Source organism: Chrysochloris asiatica, unplaced genomic scaffold (assembly GCF_000296735.1).
Source record: "Chrysochloris asiatica unplaced genomic scaffold, ChrAsi1.0 scaffold00018, whole genome shotgun sequence".
Classification (NCBI taxonomy): Eukaryota; Metazoa; Chordata; class Mammalia; order Afrosoricida; family Chrysochloridae; genus Chrysochloris; species Chrysochloris asiatica.
This window is the reverse complement of record NW_006408536.1, coordinates 9,578,317-9,595,179: the sequence shown is the minus strand read 5'-3', so window position 1 is coordinate 9,595,179 and position 16,863 is coordinate 9,578,317. Positions and strand designations below refer to the sequence as shown.

Here is a 16,863-nt window from a genome sequence, read left to right as displayed (position 1 = left end):
TACCCTAACTTCTTTAGCAGATGGAAGCCAACTTGATAGGTTCACAACAAAATTGTTTTGAAAGATTTATTGTTGAATACCTCTTTCCTCTTTTCTGCTCCACCCAGTTACTCCCCTCATGCTTCTTTTCTGATCATTCTAAAAACTGAGTACATTCTTTTTCTCTACAGAACAGGAAAAAAAATAGTGAAACCAGAACACTTGATCAGGCCTTCATTAACCCCTTCAGTACTGTGGGTAGCTGGTTGTTCTTAGGGTTCCACAAGGTAGTCCTTTCTCGCAAAGTACCCTGGGGTGCTCATGGAGTTGAAATGCCGCTGCCCATCTAAATACAACATGGACTCTGAAACATAAATAAGACAGATAACCCTGGAGAAACATGCAGCACCTTAGAAAGTCATCAGACCAACCCAGGACTACTTGGGGACACTGGGGCAGCAATGAGAATGCAAAACCAGAGATAGGGATGTACTGTGGGCCCAAGGAGCTTGCACCATACCAAAAGGAGCAGGCCATAATAATTCCCACCCCTTTTCCTTGAGCCCATCTTGAGACTACCAATGACTGCCTGCAGCTGGCACCAGCCCTTCAGATAAGAGCCAGTCGGGCAAAGCGGCAATAGCCGCCTGTGGACTCTGACATATTTTTGGCTTTCAGGGCAGTGAAAACTCAAAAACAAAATCCCTTAAAGATATGCTTTTGTGCTCACATGCATTTATATACTTTGCGACAAGTTAGAAAGAGAATAAATTCTTAAGTTCTTTCATTTGTTGGGCACAAGCAATCATTGCTACTTACCTCCATATGTTTTAGGGAAAACCAAAGGCACCTCTTTTTCCGACATGAATGTGAAATGAAAGACGTTGGTGGTTGTATGCTCTTTACTCTGAAGAGAGGTCACTTCACTGTGTACTCTAACTTGAATATACTTGTCCTCAGTAAAGCAAACCTAAGAATTTACAGACACCACTGTCAATCACATGAAGGAAGGGGGGAAAGGCCACCATGAGAGAAACAATGACTTTAGGATAGAACAATTTCTCCTCGAGGCTCAAATGACAACAAAAAAAATCACGTCTCATCAAATACCTACCTGTGAAGAAAGAAACAGCAATGATCCAACCTCAACAGGTTTCTGAAACATGATATCATCCACTGCTACCACAAATGGGCGGGAACCACTATTGGGGAAAGGCAGAACTTGGAGTAAAGGAGTACTTGGTTGCCCATTGCAAAATTCAGGTGAACTCTATTTCTTTTCCTTAACAATGAGCTTGTATAAAATATATATGAACAAAGAATAAACTTAGAGAAAAGGAAAATTATGATAGCACACCAAGAGATGCCACTGTTACCAGACTAGTGCCCAAATCATTACAGTTGACTCTTGAACAAGACAGGGGTTAGAGGCGCCCACCTCCATCCAGCACAGTGGAAAATCCACACATAATTTACACTTGACCCTTGAACAGGTTGGGTATGAACTGTGTGGGCCCAGTTAGATGTGCATTTTTTTCCTGCTGTAATTGCAGTGAGATCAAGTGTTGCTGGAAACGCTGGGTGATGCTACTAGTGATCTCCGCATGAGCAATCCGTCTCTCCAGTTAGGGGGGATGGAATGGTGAGGGGCTAGCAGTTACTGGAGTGAAGAACTGCTCATGTGGATTGGATTAGCATCTCACAGTATTTTAAGTGGGCTCACACAGTTCAAACATGTGTTGTTCAAGGCTCAATTGTGTATCTTTTTCCTTCTGAATACTATCACCTCCTTTTCTCATTAAAGGAGCCCTGGTGGCACAATAGGATAAGCAACTGGCTGCTAATCACAAAGCTGGCAGTTCAAACCCACCAGTGACTCCCCGGGAGAAGGATGAGGCTTTCTGTTTCCGTAAAGATTTACAGCCCCAGAAACAATAAACAAGGTCAAAGTCAATTCGAATAGCAGTGGGTTTAGGGTTTCACATTAGATCGTCAATGTACTAAACAAGGTCAGAGTAACTGCTATCTAAAATAAAGATTAAATCCAGCTGGTATCAGGATGGGATTTATTCTTTAAAAATACAACCTATTCCCAAGCACATCCAGACTGGTCAAAAATGTTTTATTTCAGTGAGTTGGTGTAAATTATCTCCCAGAAGTTATACTGCCTTAATTCTAACTTACCCAAAGCTACAAGCAGTAGCCCATCCAAGTTCATATGCTTTCCTCATAAGAAAACCGCCAAAGATCCGATTGAAAATGTTCCGTTCCTATAGTACATAAAATAAATACTAATAAATACAAACTTGTGGACACCTTCATATACAAAATAAAAGAATTCATGCCATAGAACGGAGGTCACTTTAAAGGGGTACCAAATCTTAGATGAGTATCACAAAATTCAAGTGCTTTCTATTTTATAATAAGTAAGCTACTTAGGAGATTTTTTGTTAAATTACACTACCTGAGGATGGCAGATTTGTAAGCTCTTCAGTTTTGAATCCTCCATCCACACTGCATTAGGTGGCAAAACTCGACTTCGAAAACTTATAGTCCTGTACAAATAGAGCTTTATTAAACCCTGTTAATGTCATGCTTTTGCGACTGAAAAGTAAAACATTTGAAAACAAATCCCAATACATTCAAGCTTGTCTCTGGAGCAGGCCAGTGTCTCATGCTTTCCCACTTAAGTTGCCATGCTAACTTACTTCGAATCCAGTGTGGTAAGAAACATCTCATGTATGGTGGTCCTCTCCTCAGCACTAGGAGCCACTTTCAGTAATGACGTGGAGCTGAAGGCAATCCTTCTCCCCTTGTTCACTGAAACGGGGGCAAACAACTAGCTGTGCTCAGGGGATCCTGACCTGGGGTCTTTTGGATTCCAACAAAGGAATAAAACAATAAAAAAAACACTAAAAATTGTGCAAGAGAAGGCTGCATGGGTTACAGAGAACTTCCGGTGATGATTTGCTTTTAGACAGAAATTCCATCAGTGTGGGCCTACTTCTTACCATTCTGACTTAGAGTCCTGACTGGCAGTTAGTGCATTAAAAATGCTTTTTTTCTGTTTCACTGAAAATGAGGGGGAAAATTACCTCACTTAGTATTGTTTGATCAACACTTTCTCAAAACATAGACCCTGTGGCGCCTCGGTGGTATAGTGGGTTACACATTGGGCTGCTTCCCAAGAGAAAGATAAGGCTTTCTGCCCTTGTAAAAATTTACTGCCTCCGAAACCCTGTACAAGGTTGCTGTGAGTTGTAACCCACTCAACAGCCACACAACAACAGAGCAAAAAGGAGTCCTGGTGGGACAGTTAGTAAACACTTGACTGCTAACCTAAAGTTGGACAGTTCAAACCCACCAGCTGCTCTATGGGAGAAAGCAGTGGCAGTCTGCTTCCATAAAGACGACAGCCGTAGAAACCTTAGGGGGCTGTTCCACTCTGTCCTATATGATCACTGAGAGTCACACCTGACTCGATGGCAACAGGGTTGGTTTATAAAGCAAAATGCTGCTTTTAACTTCAATCAATTATGGGCATAAACAAGACTTCTGACTAGTATAAAGAGTCTACATTTTATCTTAAATAATATTCTTTTCAGTATAACTAATGTGCTCTAAATTCTTATCATATTATAATCAAATCAACATACATTCTCCTTGTTCAAAGAGTTGTTGTTCTTCTTGGCTTTCAATGAGGAGTGGATTTACAAATGCTGGCCTAAAGAGAAGCAAAGAAAATATCCTTTAGGTGTAGCTAGTGACCTTCACAAACAAGTGCCTCCTTTGCTTTGAGTCCTAGGGAATGGGATGGTGCTCTATTACCACTACTGAACAGTTTACTCAAAGATTCTATAGAAGACTCTTGGTCAAAAAGGGGGAAATAAACAACAGAATTTCTAGAGCCATGAAGGCTGGATGAAGCCCTGAAATTATTGCCTGAGATAACCTACCTTAAACCCTAATCCAAAAATGTCCCCTGAAGTCATCTTAAAACTAAACAATAGCTTAGTTTAACTAGTAAAAAATGCCTGCCTTGAATACTGTGCTCTTTTAAGATGTATCTATATGGGGTCAAACTGACTAGAGCAACTCAAAAGATTAGATGAGAAACTTAAGAGAGCAGTGAGTGTCTGTTACTAAGGGAGGAACAACTTGGAAAAGTTCTTCCCACAGGAGAAAGATGAGGTTGTCGGCTTCTGTAAAGATTCACAGCCTCAGAAACCGATGGAAGTTTTCTAGTCTGCCCTATGAGTCGAAATCAACTTGATGACAGTGGGTGTTTTGGTTTTTATAGGTGGTATGGTATAGTCCCTTCTAGCCATATTCTTTGTAAACTTCCACAAAATGACTTTGTCCTGATGAGTCTGGGTAAGAGAAGGTGAAGGAGGATGTTGATGGATTGTATGCTTCAATTATGAGTGACTGTTAGCAGGGTTCATTGTGAAAACCTGAAACTCTAGTGTGTATAAAATGAGCTGCCTCAGAAGCAGGAAGGGGTCATCTTACCACCATCAAAGAGGAGGAGGCAGGCGTGCTCTTTAAACCCCGAGCTCCCCATGCAATGAACTGCTTCAAACTGGACAGAAAGCTGTGAGACCAGGCAGGACAGAGGCAGCAGAGGAGCAGCGACAGCAACAGAATCAAGAGCCACAGCAGCAGACAAAGCATTAAGTAACGCTTGAGTGACTTTGGGCCTGAGGCTTGCTTGCAGAGAGCGCTACCTCCAGACGTTTAATTGTGGGGGTTAGGATTGTTGAGGAAAGGAGCTAGAGCCGAGAGCCTTCAGGCTGAGGCTTATGGTTGAATGGTGTATCCTGTGGGCATTTACTGGCAGCCCTAAAAGAGCTGTGTGACACTGGCTGGGCAGAGAGAGACCTGCTTGTGGGCATGGCTAAGGAAAGGCTTCCCTGGCTGGAAGAACTGTGCCTTGAACACTTCTGTCCCTGAATTGTAACCTGTTAACGTCCCTAAATAAACCTGATAAGTATTGTCTGAGTTCTGTGTGGTCATTGCAGTGAATTACTGAACCCAGCACAAGTAGAGGGTGCTGTGGGAGAGATGGTGGGTTCATTTTCTTTCTTTCTTTTTTTTTTTTTAAACAGGTAGATAAAAGGAATGGGGTACAAAAGATAATGGAAGCAAGACTTCTCTAAGTACACCCTGCTACATAGTTTTGACTTTTGAATTGTATAAATGTTGAACATTTTCAAAACTTTAAATTTTAAAGTATTTTCTGAAAACAGAGCAAATGACCTTAATTCTCTACCAAGTTGATAAAGTCACACAGAGAAAAAATATTTTGAGTGTCTTTTGACTATATATCCTCAATGGGATGCATTCTAAAGACCCAAAAAAAATTGAAATCACTTTTCATTAAACAGACTGATTGTTAGTATTATTGAGACCATTTTATAAATATTGTAGGATAAAGCAAAAAGTAACTGTTACTGTTATTAGAAACCAAGAATTACATGTAAGAGGAAAAAGAGAAGTCAAATAAGTTAGTCTATATGGTTATATTTACCTTGGAAATCGCATTACACACTTTCGAGATTTTTGGGGGTTTTGGTTTTTTGCTTTTTTTGTTGTTATTAAATTTTTTTTAAAACATATATCTTAACTCTCTACTGAAAAAGCCTAGAAACAGACACTCCAGTAACAATGTATAGTCCTAACGTCAAAGTTTGGTTTCTAAATATCAGTTCCTACTAAAAGAAATCAGGAATCTTTGGAGAAATGGCTAATTACAGAGCCAGGGTAGGAAATGCTATGACATTTTTTATTCAGAGAACAAGGAAACCATCAAAGACTAACGGAGATACACGTTAAAAGGACACAGGAACCAGTTTAAAGAAATATATTCTGAGCATCCAGAACTGTACTTTATGAAATACTTATGAATTTGCAGTACTTAAAAAAAAAGCCCTCCCCCACAAAAAAAAGGAAAACCGTATCACTAGCTAGTAAAATAACTCCTTATCCTAAAAATGTGTAAAGGGTAAGAATGAAGCGCTGACCCTGACTCTCCTTTATAAATCAAATGCCCCAGTTGATAAAGGAAAGCTTTTTTGCAGCATTTCAGCTACTGAATGTAGAGGGAGAGCACCAGCCTTTCACACTCCCAAGTGAAAATCATTAAAACAATGATCAGCAATGGATGCTAAAAGCACTGGAGAAAGACTGAGAGGGATCTAGCTATGTAGAATAACAAAATGGTGTCCTGCTGATAATAACGGAACTTAAGAGACCAGGCTGCCACCACTAGAACCTACAGGAGACTTAGTATCACTGTAAGCGGTACAACCTGTGCCTCCAAATACAATGCAATGAGATACAAGGCATCTTCTCCGAAGTACCCATTCCAAATATGTTGAACCTGAGTCTAATCAAGGCTTTAGAGAAAACTTCAGTTTGCAATGTTGCAGCTAAATGCCATCGTCATTTACAACTCCTAGCAACCTTGTATACGGTTTCCAAGGCTGTAAATCTTTTTTAAACTTTTTATAGTGAATTGGGTGACTGTTTACTGACAAGATAATCAGTTCTACATTCAACAAATCATGTAACAGTTATCCAGCTTCCTCCCTGTAGTTCCTATTTGCATTCCACTCACCTTCTAACCCCTTCTCAACTTTGTTCTTAGGTAAATGTTGCCCTTTGATCTGAATGGTTGACCATTCCATGGTAAGCATACCTTACTAGTACTCGTGTCCTCCCTATGTATCTTTCTACTGCTTGGCTGAAAATGGGGCCATGCAAGTGAGTTCCTTTCCAGACCCCACAGGTGGTCAAGGGCCATAGTCTCAGGTTCCTCCAGTCTTTCTGAGCAGTAAGTCTGCTTTTTTTTTTTTTAAATTCTGGGTTTTCCACATTGCCTCCCACTCTAACTGGAACCTTATAATATGATCCCTTTCAGAACAGTTAGTAATGATAGCCAGGCACCATCTAGTTCTTCTGGTCTCTTGAGTTGTGAAGAGACTGATGTTCACACATTCCATAATTCATTGGACCAATTGATACCAAGCATTTTCAATTCTTACCACTCTTCTTTCTTCTGCACATGGAGCAACCAAAACTACACCTTACAGGCCACTTATGAACATTTAAGATCCCAGATATTACTCACCAAAGTAGGATGTAAAGCACTGTCTTTGTGAATTATGCCAATTGACCACGGTGTCCCCTGAGACATGGTCCTGAACCCCCAGGGCCAGCAACTCATTCATTGCCTTAAATTTTCATAATTTTGTCTGCTATTGTTAAGTACTGTGGAGTCGGTTCTGACTCATAGTGACTCTGCACAGGGTTTCCAAGGCTGTAAATCTTTACGGGAGCAGAAAGCCTCATCTTTCTCCCGCAGAACAGCTGGTAGTTTCGAACTGCTGACCTTGAGGTTAGCAGCCCAATTCGTAACCACTGCGCTACCAGAGCATATTTTTGTCTGCTATATGCTCCACTAAATTGAATGTTGCGTTCGAAGAAAAGATAAATACCCATGTACAACAAATATGAGGGGGACTTTAAAAACTTTGTAGAAATTTTTGATTCTTTAATTCCATTCCATGACCTTTTTGAAGGCCCCGGGTATATTAAAAGTCAATAAACTGTACACTTTAAATGGGCAAACTGTGATGGGTATATGGAAATTCATTATAGTCTTCCATCCAGTTTTATGTATCTTTAAAATTTTTCAAAATACAGAATTGGGGAGGAAAAAAAAGCAATTACCCTTTATTTTCAGAATCACGAGCCACCATTACAAATGTTGCATCCAAAACCGGACTATATTCAACGCCATGTAACTACAAAATAAAGAAAATACAGATGTAAGAAACACATTTATTGAGATAACCTACAATTCTAACATATAGCACGCATGCTTTCAGTACCTCTGAAATTAGAAAAAGTGAAGTGCATTTATTAGTCTGCTGAGTTGCCTACCCTGAGCCAGGCACGGTGCTAGGCTCTGGGAATGGCAAGAATCAAGGCGCTTTTGGTCTAGCAGAGTTGAAAGCTACATGATTGGACAAGCATGGGCTACAATCTTTGGAGCTCTACAAGACTGTGACCCAAGGGCCACATCAGGACTCCCAGAGATCCTATAAGACACAGAAATAAATACCCCTTAGGGTTTTCAAAACTATAATCTTTATGAAAGCAGCTCAACACATCTTTCTCCCAAAGAGCAGTTGGTAGGTTGGAAGTGCTTAACCACTGCATCACCAGGCTCCTTAAAGTAAGGGCAGAAGCTATTTATAAACTCGAGATATATTCGGTTTACTCATTACCAGGTAATACAAACCAACCCTCGTTGCTACTGCTGGTTCAGGTCTATCACCTTCCCCCTCAACTATGGCTATAGTGTCACCCCTACAACAATGCACCACAGCTTCACAAGCCTTATGATGCTTCCACCCTGTTCCAAACCCATCAGTGTCTGCTCCATTCTTCTAGCATCTGATCTGATCACATATATGTTGTTAAGTGCCGTCAAGTTGGCGTCAACTCATAGCAACCCTGTGCTTATCCTACAGTACCACGTATATACATATATACAAAATCCTGGTGTGGCACTATAGGATCAGCACTAGACTGTAAACCATAAGGTCAATAGTTCAAACCCACCAGTTGTTCCTTGGAAACCCTATACAGGGTTGCTATGAGTCGGACTTCACTCAATGTCACTTAACGTGTGTGTGTGTGTGTGTGTGTGTGTATAATGGTTAGGACTCTGTGTTAACTCGACTAGGCCAGGATTTCCCAAGGTTTAGCAGTTAGGATGTGCTTATTACCATGGTGATGAAACCAAATGAAGGCATAGTTAACTCTATGATGAGCAGCTATGAGCAGCCAATCAATTAAAGGGATGCTTCTACTTGGGGATGTGGTCTTCTCCCAATATAATGGACACATGGGAGGGACACGCTCTCTCTCTTCCACTGGGCTCCTGGGACTTGCAATTATAAGCCTTTCCTTGATGATAAACTTCTTTCTATATACATATACATTATTTCACTGGTTTTGCTTCTCTAGAAAACCTGGCCTAAGACAGCACTGTGTATATATGTATACATATATGTGTATATGAGGTGCCCTGGTGTGGCTCAGCAGGAAAATACATTGGACCACAAAGTTAGTGTGAACTGCAAGGTTGGCAGTTCAAACCCAGCAGCCACTCCTCAGAAACCCTAAACAGGGTCACTAAGAGTTGGAACCGACAGGACAGCACTTAACAACAATATGTATACACACACATACACACGTATGTATTGTTAAGTGCTGTCGAGTCGGTTCAGACTCATAGTGACCCTGTATAGGGTTTCCAAGGAGCAGTTAGTTGGTGGGCTTGAATCGCTGATCTTGTGGTTTGCAGCCCAGTGCTGATCCTACAGCACCACACCAGAAGTCCTTATATGTACACCTATATGCGTGCGCACACAACACACACATAAGAACCCAGGATCCCTCTCTAATTGTTCACAAGGAACAACTTAGGGGCCCTGTACCCTATCAGACTGTTGAACACCTCCCCTCCTCCATGATTTTGTGTGAGGCCTTCCTCATACCCTCACTCTTCAAGACACTCCTTTCCTCCCTTGCACCATCCTTAACGAGAAAAAAAATCCTCCTTGACATCCCTCAATGTAAAGGAGTCGATACCACCTCCCAATTCCCACAGGAGGCATTTGGAAATGTATAGATAGTTTTGGTTATCACATGATTTGAGGGCACTCTAGCATAGCGGTTACAAATTGGGCTGCTAATCTCACCATCAGCAGTTTGAAACTACCAGCAGTTCCTCAGGAGAAAGATGAGGCTTTCTGCTCCCATATTTACATTCTCGGAAACACTATACAGGGTCGCTATGAGTCGGAACCGACTCCACAGTACATAACCATCACCATCACCACCATAGAGAGTTAACCATCTTTCAACACAGGAGCAGTCCTGCAGGACAAAGAACTTTACCACAAAAATGCCAAACAGTGGCCCTGATGAGCAATACTGCATAATACTTTATAATGATGTATTGATATGGCTTATACGGCTGTCTTCCTTCTGTCTACTGTGAGCTCCCTAAGGATAAAGGCCAATTGTATTCACAGTTGTAGCCTTAGCACTTAGCACAAAGACTGGCAAACAGCAGACAGCCAAGCAAACCAATATTTGCCAAATGATGAGTGAGTAAGGCAGGTTATTATTGAGCAGTGATAAATGTAAACTCCAAGAGAATGGAACTTTGTTCATTTTGCCTAGCAAAGAATGTTGCTGTTGTTAAGTGTCACTGAGTTGATTCCAACTCAGAGACCCTGTATAGGCTTTCCAAGGAATAGGTGGTGAGTTTGAACCACTGACCTTGCAGTAAGCAGTCCAATACTTATCCTACACTACCATACCAGGACTCCTAGCCCAGAATGGGCACTCAATAAATAACTGCTCAACGAATGGATGCCAGAGTGCACTAGGTAACTCATATCCAGATCCTGTTACTGAGTGCAGCAGACAAGGAAACACATGATCACACAGAGCTCTGTAGGACATGGGGCAGCAGGTGCAAGGATAGAGGGTCAGAGAAAGGGTACCATGGGGGTCCTGTGAGTAAGGAGAATCACGGAAGGCTTGCTTTGAGCATGAAGTGACCATGAAATCCACATGGAATTTCAGAAAAAGGAAAGCGCATAAGCAAGGATACTTATTCATTCACTCATTGTTTAACTGACAGTGACCACCTAAGTGCCGAGCGTTAGGAATACAAAGGTCCAACGATGAGCTATAAGAAGTATAATGGTAAGTTGGAGGAAATCTAGTTAGAAAGGTAGGTTGGAGTTTTTTTAAAAAATTAAGGAACCCTAGTGGTGCTGTGGAAGGAGCTCTGGTAGCGTAGTGGTTACAAGTCGGGCTGCAAACTTTAAGGTCAGCAGTACGAAACTACCAGCAGTTCCGCAGGAAAAAGATGAGGCGTTCTGCTCCCATAAAGATTTACAGCCTCGGAAACCCTATGCAGGGTCACTATGAGTCAGAACCGACTCCAGGGTACTTAACAACAACAACAAGTGGCACTGTGGTGTCCTGGTGTGGCACTGTGGGCTAATGCGTCAGACTGCAAAGTCATTTGAACTGCAAGGTCAGTGGTTCAAGCTCACCAGCTGCTCCTTGGAAACCCTACACAGGTCAGAACTGACTCGATGGCACTAACAACAAGTTGCGCTGTGGGATACGCATTGAGCTGCTAACCTCAAAGTCAGTGATTCAAACCCACCAGCAGTTTTAATCCACAAATAACAGCCCCCAGAGGTTTTTGAGATTTGTAACTCAAGATCAACTTTGGCAGACTTCTCTGGTAAAACTGAGCAAAATTAAGAGAGAGATCAGACTTAAAGTGCTGTCAAGTTGGTTCTGACTCACAGCAACCCTTTAAATGGTTTCTAAGGAGCAGCTGGTGGGTTTGCACCACCAACCTTGTGGTTAGCAGTCCAGTGCTTGTCCTAAAGTGCCACATCAGGACTCCTAGAGGGAGGCAAACTGATGAAAAGATGTTTAAGTCATTCACACAACAGACTTGAACACAGAGACCAGGGCGGGTGAGGAAGAAAGGGCTCTGATGAGTTGCTTTGGTGATGAATTTATAAGACTTGGCAAAAGGATGGTGGTGGTATGACCCCGCATAGGGTTTCCAAGGTGGTAAATCTTTGCAGGAGCAGAAAGCCTCCTATTCCTCCCACGGAGCAGTTGGCAGATTTAAACTGCTGACCTTGAAGTATGCAGAGTCTAATGCGTAACTCACTAGGCTACCTGAACTCCTTAAAGGGATGTGTTGGCATGTGCCATTGAGTCAGTTCTGACTCATAGAGACCCTGCATAGGGTTTCCAAGGAATGTCTGGTGAGTTTGAACTACCAACCTTGTGGTTAACAGTCAGTGCTGATCCTACAGGCCCACACCAGGGCTGTCTAGGATGTACAGGATGTATAGGAAAGGGAAAGTTACAACTCTCACAAAAGTTTGAGGAAATAGGAGGACAGCAAAAGGAAAACTGGAGGAGAATCCGGATTAGGGATGACACTCATGCATTCAGTTTGGAATGCACTGAATTTGTGGTAGCTACATCTGTAGGATATGCACTTGACTGCCAACCACAAGGCAGGTGGTTCAAACCCACCAGCTGCTCCTCAAAAATCCTATACAGGGTTACTATGAGTCAGAACTGACTCTACTATGGGTCAGAACTGATTCAACAGCACTTAACACAACAATAGCACAGTTGATGGAGAAATACAACAGGCACTAGAAACAGTGGTTCTGAAGGTCAAGCACAGGACAGAGATTTGGGACCATCTCAGTAAAAAGGATAATAAATTAACATTTATTTGCTAGTGGTTTTGTGTCAAGTATTGTTCCAAATACTTCATGGGTTTTTCTCACTTCACCTTTACATGATACGTGCTACACAAAAGAAGACAGTGGCTCTGAGTAGGTTGACAATTTCAATCTACATGGAATTTACCCCGTCACATGGTTAAAAAGCAACAGAGGTAAGAGTCAAACTTAGGTCTGCCCAATACCAGATGCAAAACACTTATCTCTTAAGTTAGCTCACTGGAATATTAAAAAATATCACTCAAGTCCTAGTTGTTAGTCAAAATGGCCAAAGAGAAACGCAAATTTAAAGCAAATGTTTTTACTTGGCTATCTGGCACTAATTTTTATTGGCTCTGTCATCAAAATAATTCCTATACCTCTTTTCCAAGATTCAAACTGTCGAGATTCCCTAAAATGCAGGTCTTATGCCAAGAATCTACTGTGCATGACACTGAGCAGGCACCAAATAAAAATTTAAAAAGACAGTGAATATATGTCTCAGCATCATCTCTTGGCTGTGTTTGCAATGGCTATCCAAGCTACAAGTGGTCTCTAGTCATCTGGAGCAACAGAGGAAGCAGAGTCAGGAACAGGAGGAGGAAATGGAATGTGTGGATAACCGTCTCCCATGAACAACTGCCTCCTTTGTCAGGAGACCAGAAGTGGTGCTATGATTACATTTGGATCTGTAGGAGAATCCTGATCAAAAAGGAGGAAAATGTAGAAAAAGAATTTAATTCTCCTGGAATCCAGAGTGTCAAGAGCCAATGAGGCTGACTGAACAAATGCCCAAGACTACAGCCCTGAAAGATCTTTATCCCTGAAACCATAAACCAAAAATATCCTCTGAACTGCCTTTAAACCAAACAGTTGTTGTTGTTATTATGTGCCATGGAGTCAGTTCCGACTCATAGCGACCCTGTACAGGGTTTCCAAGGCTGCAAATCTTTACGGGAGCAGAAAGCCTCATCTTTCTCCTGTGGAACAGCTGGTAGTTTCAAACTGCTGACCCTGAGGTTAGCAGCCCGATTCATAACCACTACAGTTGTTGTTGTTGTTATGTGCCATCGAGTCGGTTCTGACCCATAGCGACCCTGTATAGGGTTTCCGAGGGTGTAAATCTTTATGGGAGTAGAAAGCCTCATCTTTCTCCCGCGGAGCAGCTGGTAGTTTCGAACCGCTGACCTTAAGGTTCGCAGCCCGACTCGTAACCACTACGCTACCAGAGCTCCTTAACCACTACAGTAGTCTAGCTTAATTAGTAAAGAATGTCCACTGTGAACTTTGTGCTCTTTTGAAAATTGTAGTCCATTGGAAGAAATTGTTAACATAAATTCAAAACATTTATGTTACTAGGGGAGGCAAAAGTCAACAAGGAGAGTAAGAATGGTTGTACAATTGGAAGAACATAATTAACGTCACTGTAGTGTACTCATAGAAATTGTTAAATTGGTGCATGTTTTGCTGTGTATTTTCAACAACAATAAATGAAAAGAAATATATAAAAACCTCTTGGACAGATTGTGAAGTATTTAACTTCTGTGCTATTATCTTCTTTGGGGTACATCTTCTTGTCAAATTTCTTCACTTCTTTAAAATAGTTATTCTGAGTTCTGCTCATTAAAGGACTGTGCCTGACTGCCATCTATACCTATTCCATTCATACCTAACATTACTCAGATTTTTGTGAAATTCTCCAGGACAAAACCAGAAACAAGCACTGTACCATAGAGCTAAATAAACTTGGGAAAAATAAACACCAACTATAAACACAAAAGAATATGCCAGTTTTAGTCCGGGAGGACTACTAATAACTGACCCTCTCATCTCTATTTAAAGTGTTGAAGAGCAAAGATGTCAGCTTGAGGACTAAGGTGCACCTGACCCAAGCCATGGTATTTTCAATAACCTCATATGCATGTGAAAGTTGGACAGTAAATAAGGAAGACCATAGAAGAATTGATGCTTTTGAGTTACAGTGTTGGAGGAGAATATTGAAAGTGCCATGGACTGCCAAAAGAACCAATAGATCTGTTTTGGAAGAAGTGCAGCCAGAGTGCTCCTTAGAGACCAAGATGGCCAAACTTCGTCTCTCATACTTTGGACATATTGTCAGGAGGGAACAGTCGCTAGAGAAGGATATCATGCTTGGTAAGGTGGAGGGTCAGAGAAAAAGAGGAAGACCCCCAACGAGATGGATTGGCCAGGTGGCAGCACTGATGGACTCAAGTGTGGCAAGAGTAGTGAGGTTGGCCCAGGATTGGACATTGTTTTGTTCTGCTGTGCACAGGGTCGCTATGAGTCGGTGCCGACTCGATGGCACCTGACAACAACAACATCTCTATTATGGAGTGCTGGTGTGATGCTGTAGGATAAGCACTGGAATGCAAGGTGAGTTTGAACCTCAAGGGGGCAGTTCAAACTCACCAGCCACGCCTCAGAAACCCTATACAGGGTCACTTTGCATGAGAGCCGACTCAACAGCACTTAACAACAACATCTATATTACATGAACTTTCCATTTTGTTTTAGAAGTGGTCTCTGGATGGATAAGAAGCTTTTTCCTTCAGTGAAAATACACACCTGGCACATTTGCATCTTCACTTCCATGGATGTCTTCCCAACCCAGCTAACATGGCCACTGAACTTGATGTCCTGTTCTGGGCTTATGTTCTTCTTACACATATCTGCAAAACAGAAAATAAAAACCTCAAGGACACAATTAGTCCAAAGGACTAATGGATTGATTGAACCACAGCCTTGATTAGCCTGAGGCCAGAAGAAATAGGTGTTGCCTAGCTACCACGGTCACTCTGATCAGGACCACAGAATGACCTGGACAGAATGGGAGAAAAATGCAGAACAAAATTCAAAATCATGAAAAAGAAGATCAGACTTACTAGTCTGATAGAGACTGGTGAAACCCCCCAGACTATGGTCCTTAGACACCCTTCAAACCTTAAACTAAACCCACCCCACAGATCACCTGTCAATCAAATGATAGGCCTGGAAAGTGAACAAAAACACTGACGAGAAAATTGCTCCTCAGAACCACCAAGGAAATGAGACCAAAAGGGCAGCATTTGCCCAAAAACAAAGCTCAGAAGGCTGGAAGGGACAGAAAAAAGGGCAAATGGAAATGGGGAACGCAGGAGGAAGTGGGAAGAGTGCAACTAACTAGAGGGGGCTGCAACTAAAGTCACGTAACAAACAAAATGTGTGTGAAAATTATTGAATAGGAAACTAATTTGCTCTGTAAACTTTCACCCAAACCACAGTAAAATATTAAAAAAACAAAACTAAACTAAATACAGAAAACCAGTATGTGCCCAAGTTATACTATATATGGAGTTTCACTTGAAATTTTGGCAAATTCCACTACGTATCTTTCTTATCTTCAAAACTAATTTGTTTGACATGAAATACTTTTCTTAATGTAAAACATATATGACATACAAAATCCTCTACCTTAACATAATTATAATAAATATTTTTATATATGGCAATCCAAACATTTTCATACACATGTATACCATATGGAAATTCCCCACAAAAGAATATTTTGCCTAATCTCAAGAATATTTTCTACTTACCAAGTATTCTAAGGAAGATATAGAAAATGATATTGCTTACCAATCTTGTCCACCAAGGCTGTAACTATTGATAAAGGAGATGTCTGAGCTGCCTGAACTTTGCAATGCTTGTAGCAAATAAGAACTATAGAAAAATAGGAGAATTCTCAATTAGACGAAATGTAAAATTACCTCAACATTTACAATTCACTCCAAGACCCATAAAAAGTCATATATTTTGAAGACTCAATTCCCCACACATTCCACCAGTAATTTTTCATTCTGTGATCAAAGGCTTATAAACTTAAGAGATCTGAAGATCCTTTAATCTAACTGCTGTCCTAATTTTAGACATGAGGAAACTAAATCAAAACCCAAAACCAGGACCACCAAGTGGCTTCTCACTTCGCCACCCAGAAGTGCCAACATCAGAATAAGAATCTGGCACTTGAGTCCCACAGTGTCAAATACACATCTTCAGAACAGAGAAGTCACAAAAATTCAGCTACCTATTTTCTTCCCAATGAAACAATTATTTTGCTCAGTTATCTCACCACACCCCTATAACATTCTCAGTTTCAAACCACCCTGTGGTTATCTACACCTGCCATAGTTAAACAAGCATTTCAATCTGCCAAGGATGGCACATAAACACCTTCTAAACAGCAACTCAGTTACAGTTGTCTTGTAATTCTGTGTTTGCCTCCCTGTTTCCCCCATGAATCATTCAGATTTGTACCACCAACCCTCAAGACAGGTCTGTATTCAATAGATGTTTGCTGAGTGACAATAAATCCTTTCTTCCATGCATCTGCTAGAGGACATACTACAGGATTGGGAAATTCAAGGCAAAAAAACCCAGATTAAAAGCCTTTGCAGGTGCACGTGCCCTTTTCCTCTCCCTCCTCCACCACTGCCGCCTCCTTCTTCTGCAGCTCCTGATGCTG

The 16,863-nt window shown here is 41.4% G+C and overlaps 1 protein-coding gene across 2 annotated transcripts in view; it reads right to left on the bottom strand.

The window, feature by feature from the left end:
- Window positions 1-251: 251 nt before the first annotated feature.
- ACOT9 (acyl-CoA thioesterase 9) overlaps window positions 252-16,863 on the bottom strand; it is a 39,516-nt gene continuing 22,904 nt past the window's right edge. For both annotated transcript variants that reach the window (XM_006835571.1, XM_006835570.1), the window contains 10 exons: window positions 15,978-16,061; window positions 14,928-15,031; window positions 7,714-7,787; window positions 3,636-3,703; window positions 2,688-2,799; window positions 2,444-2,534; window positions 2,164-2,249; window positions 1,094-1,181; window positions 799-949; window positions 252-343 (listed from right to left, as the gene is read on the bottom strand). In XM_006835571.1, the coding sequence (XP_006835634.1) occupies window positions 252-343; window positions 799-949; window positions 1,094-1,181; window positions 2,164-2,249; window positions 2,444-2,534; window positions 2,688-2,799; window positions 3,636-3,703; window positions 7,714-7,787; window positions 14,928-15,031; window positions 15,978-16,061 (950 nt within the window). The remainder of the gene's footprint in view (window positions 344-798; window positions 950-1,093; window positions 1,182-2,163; window positions 2,250-2,443; window positions 2,535-2,687; window positions 2,800-3,635; window positions 3,704-7,713; window positions 7,788-14,927; window positions 15,032-15,977; window positions 16,062-16,863) is intronic.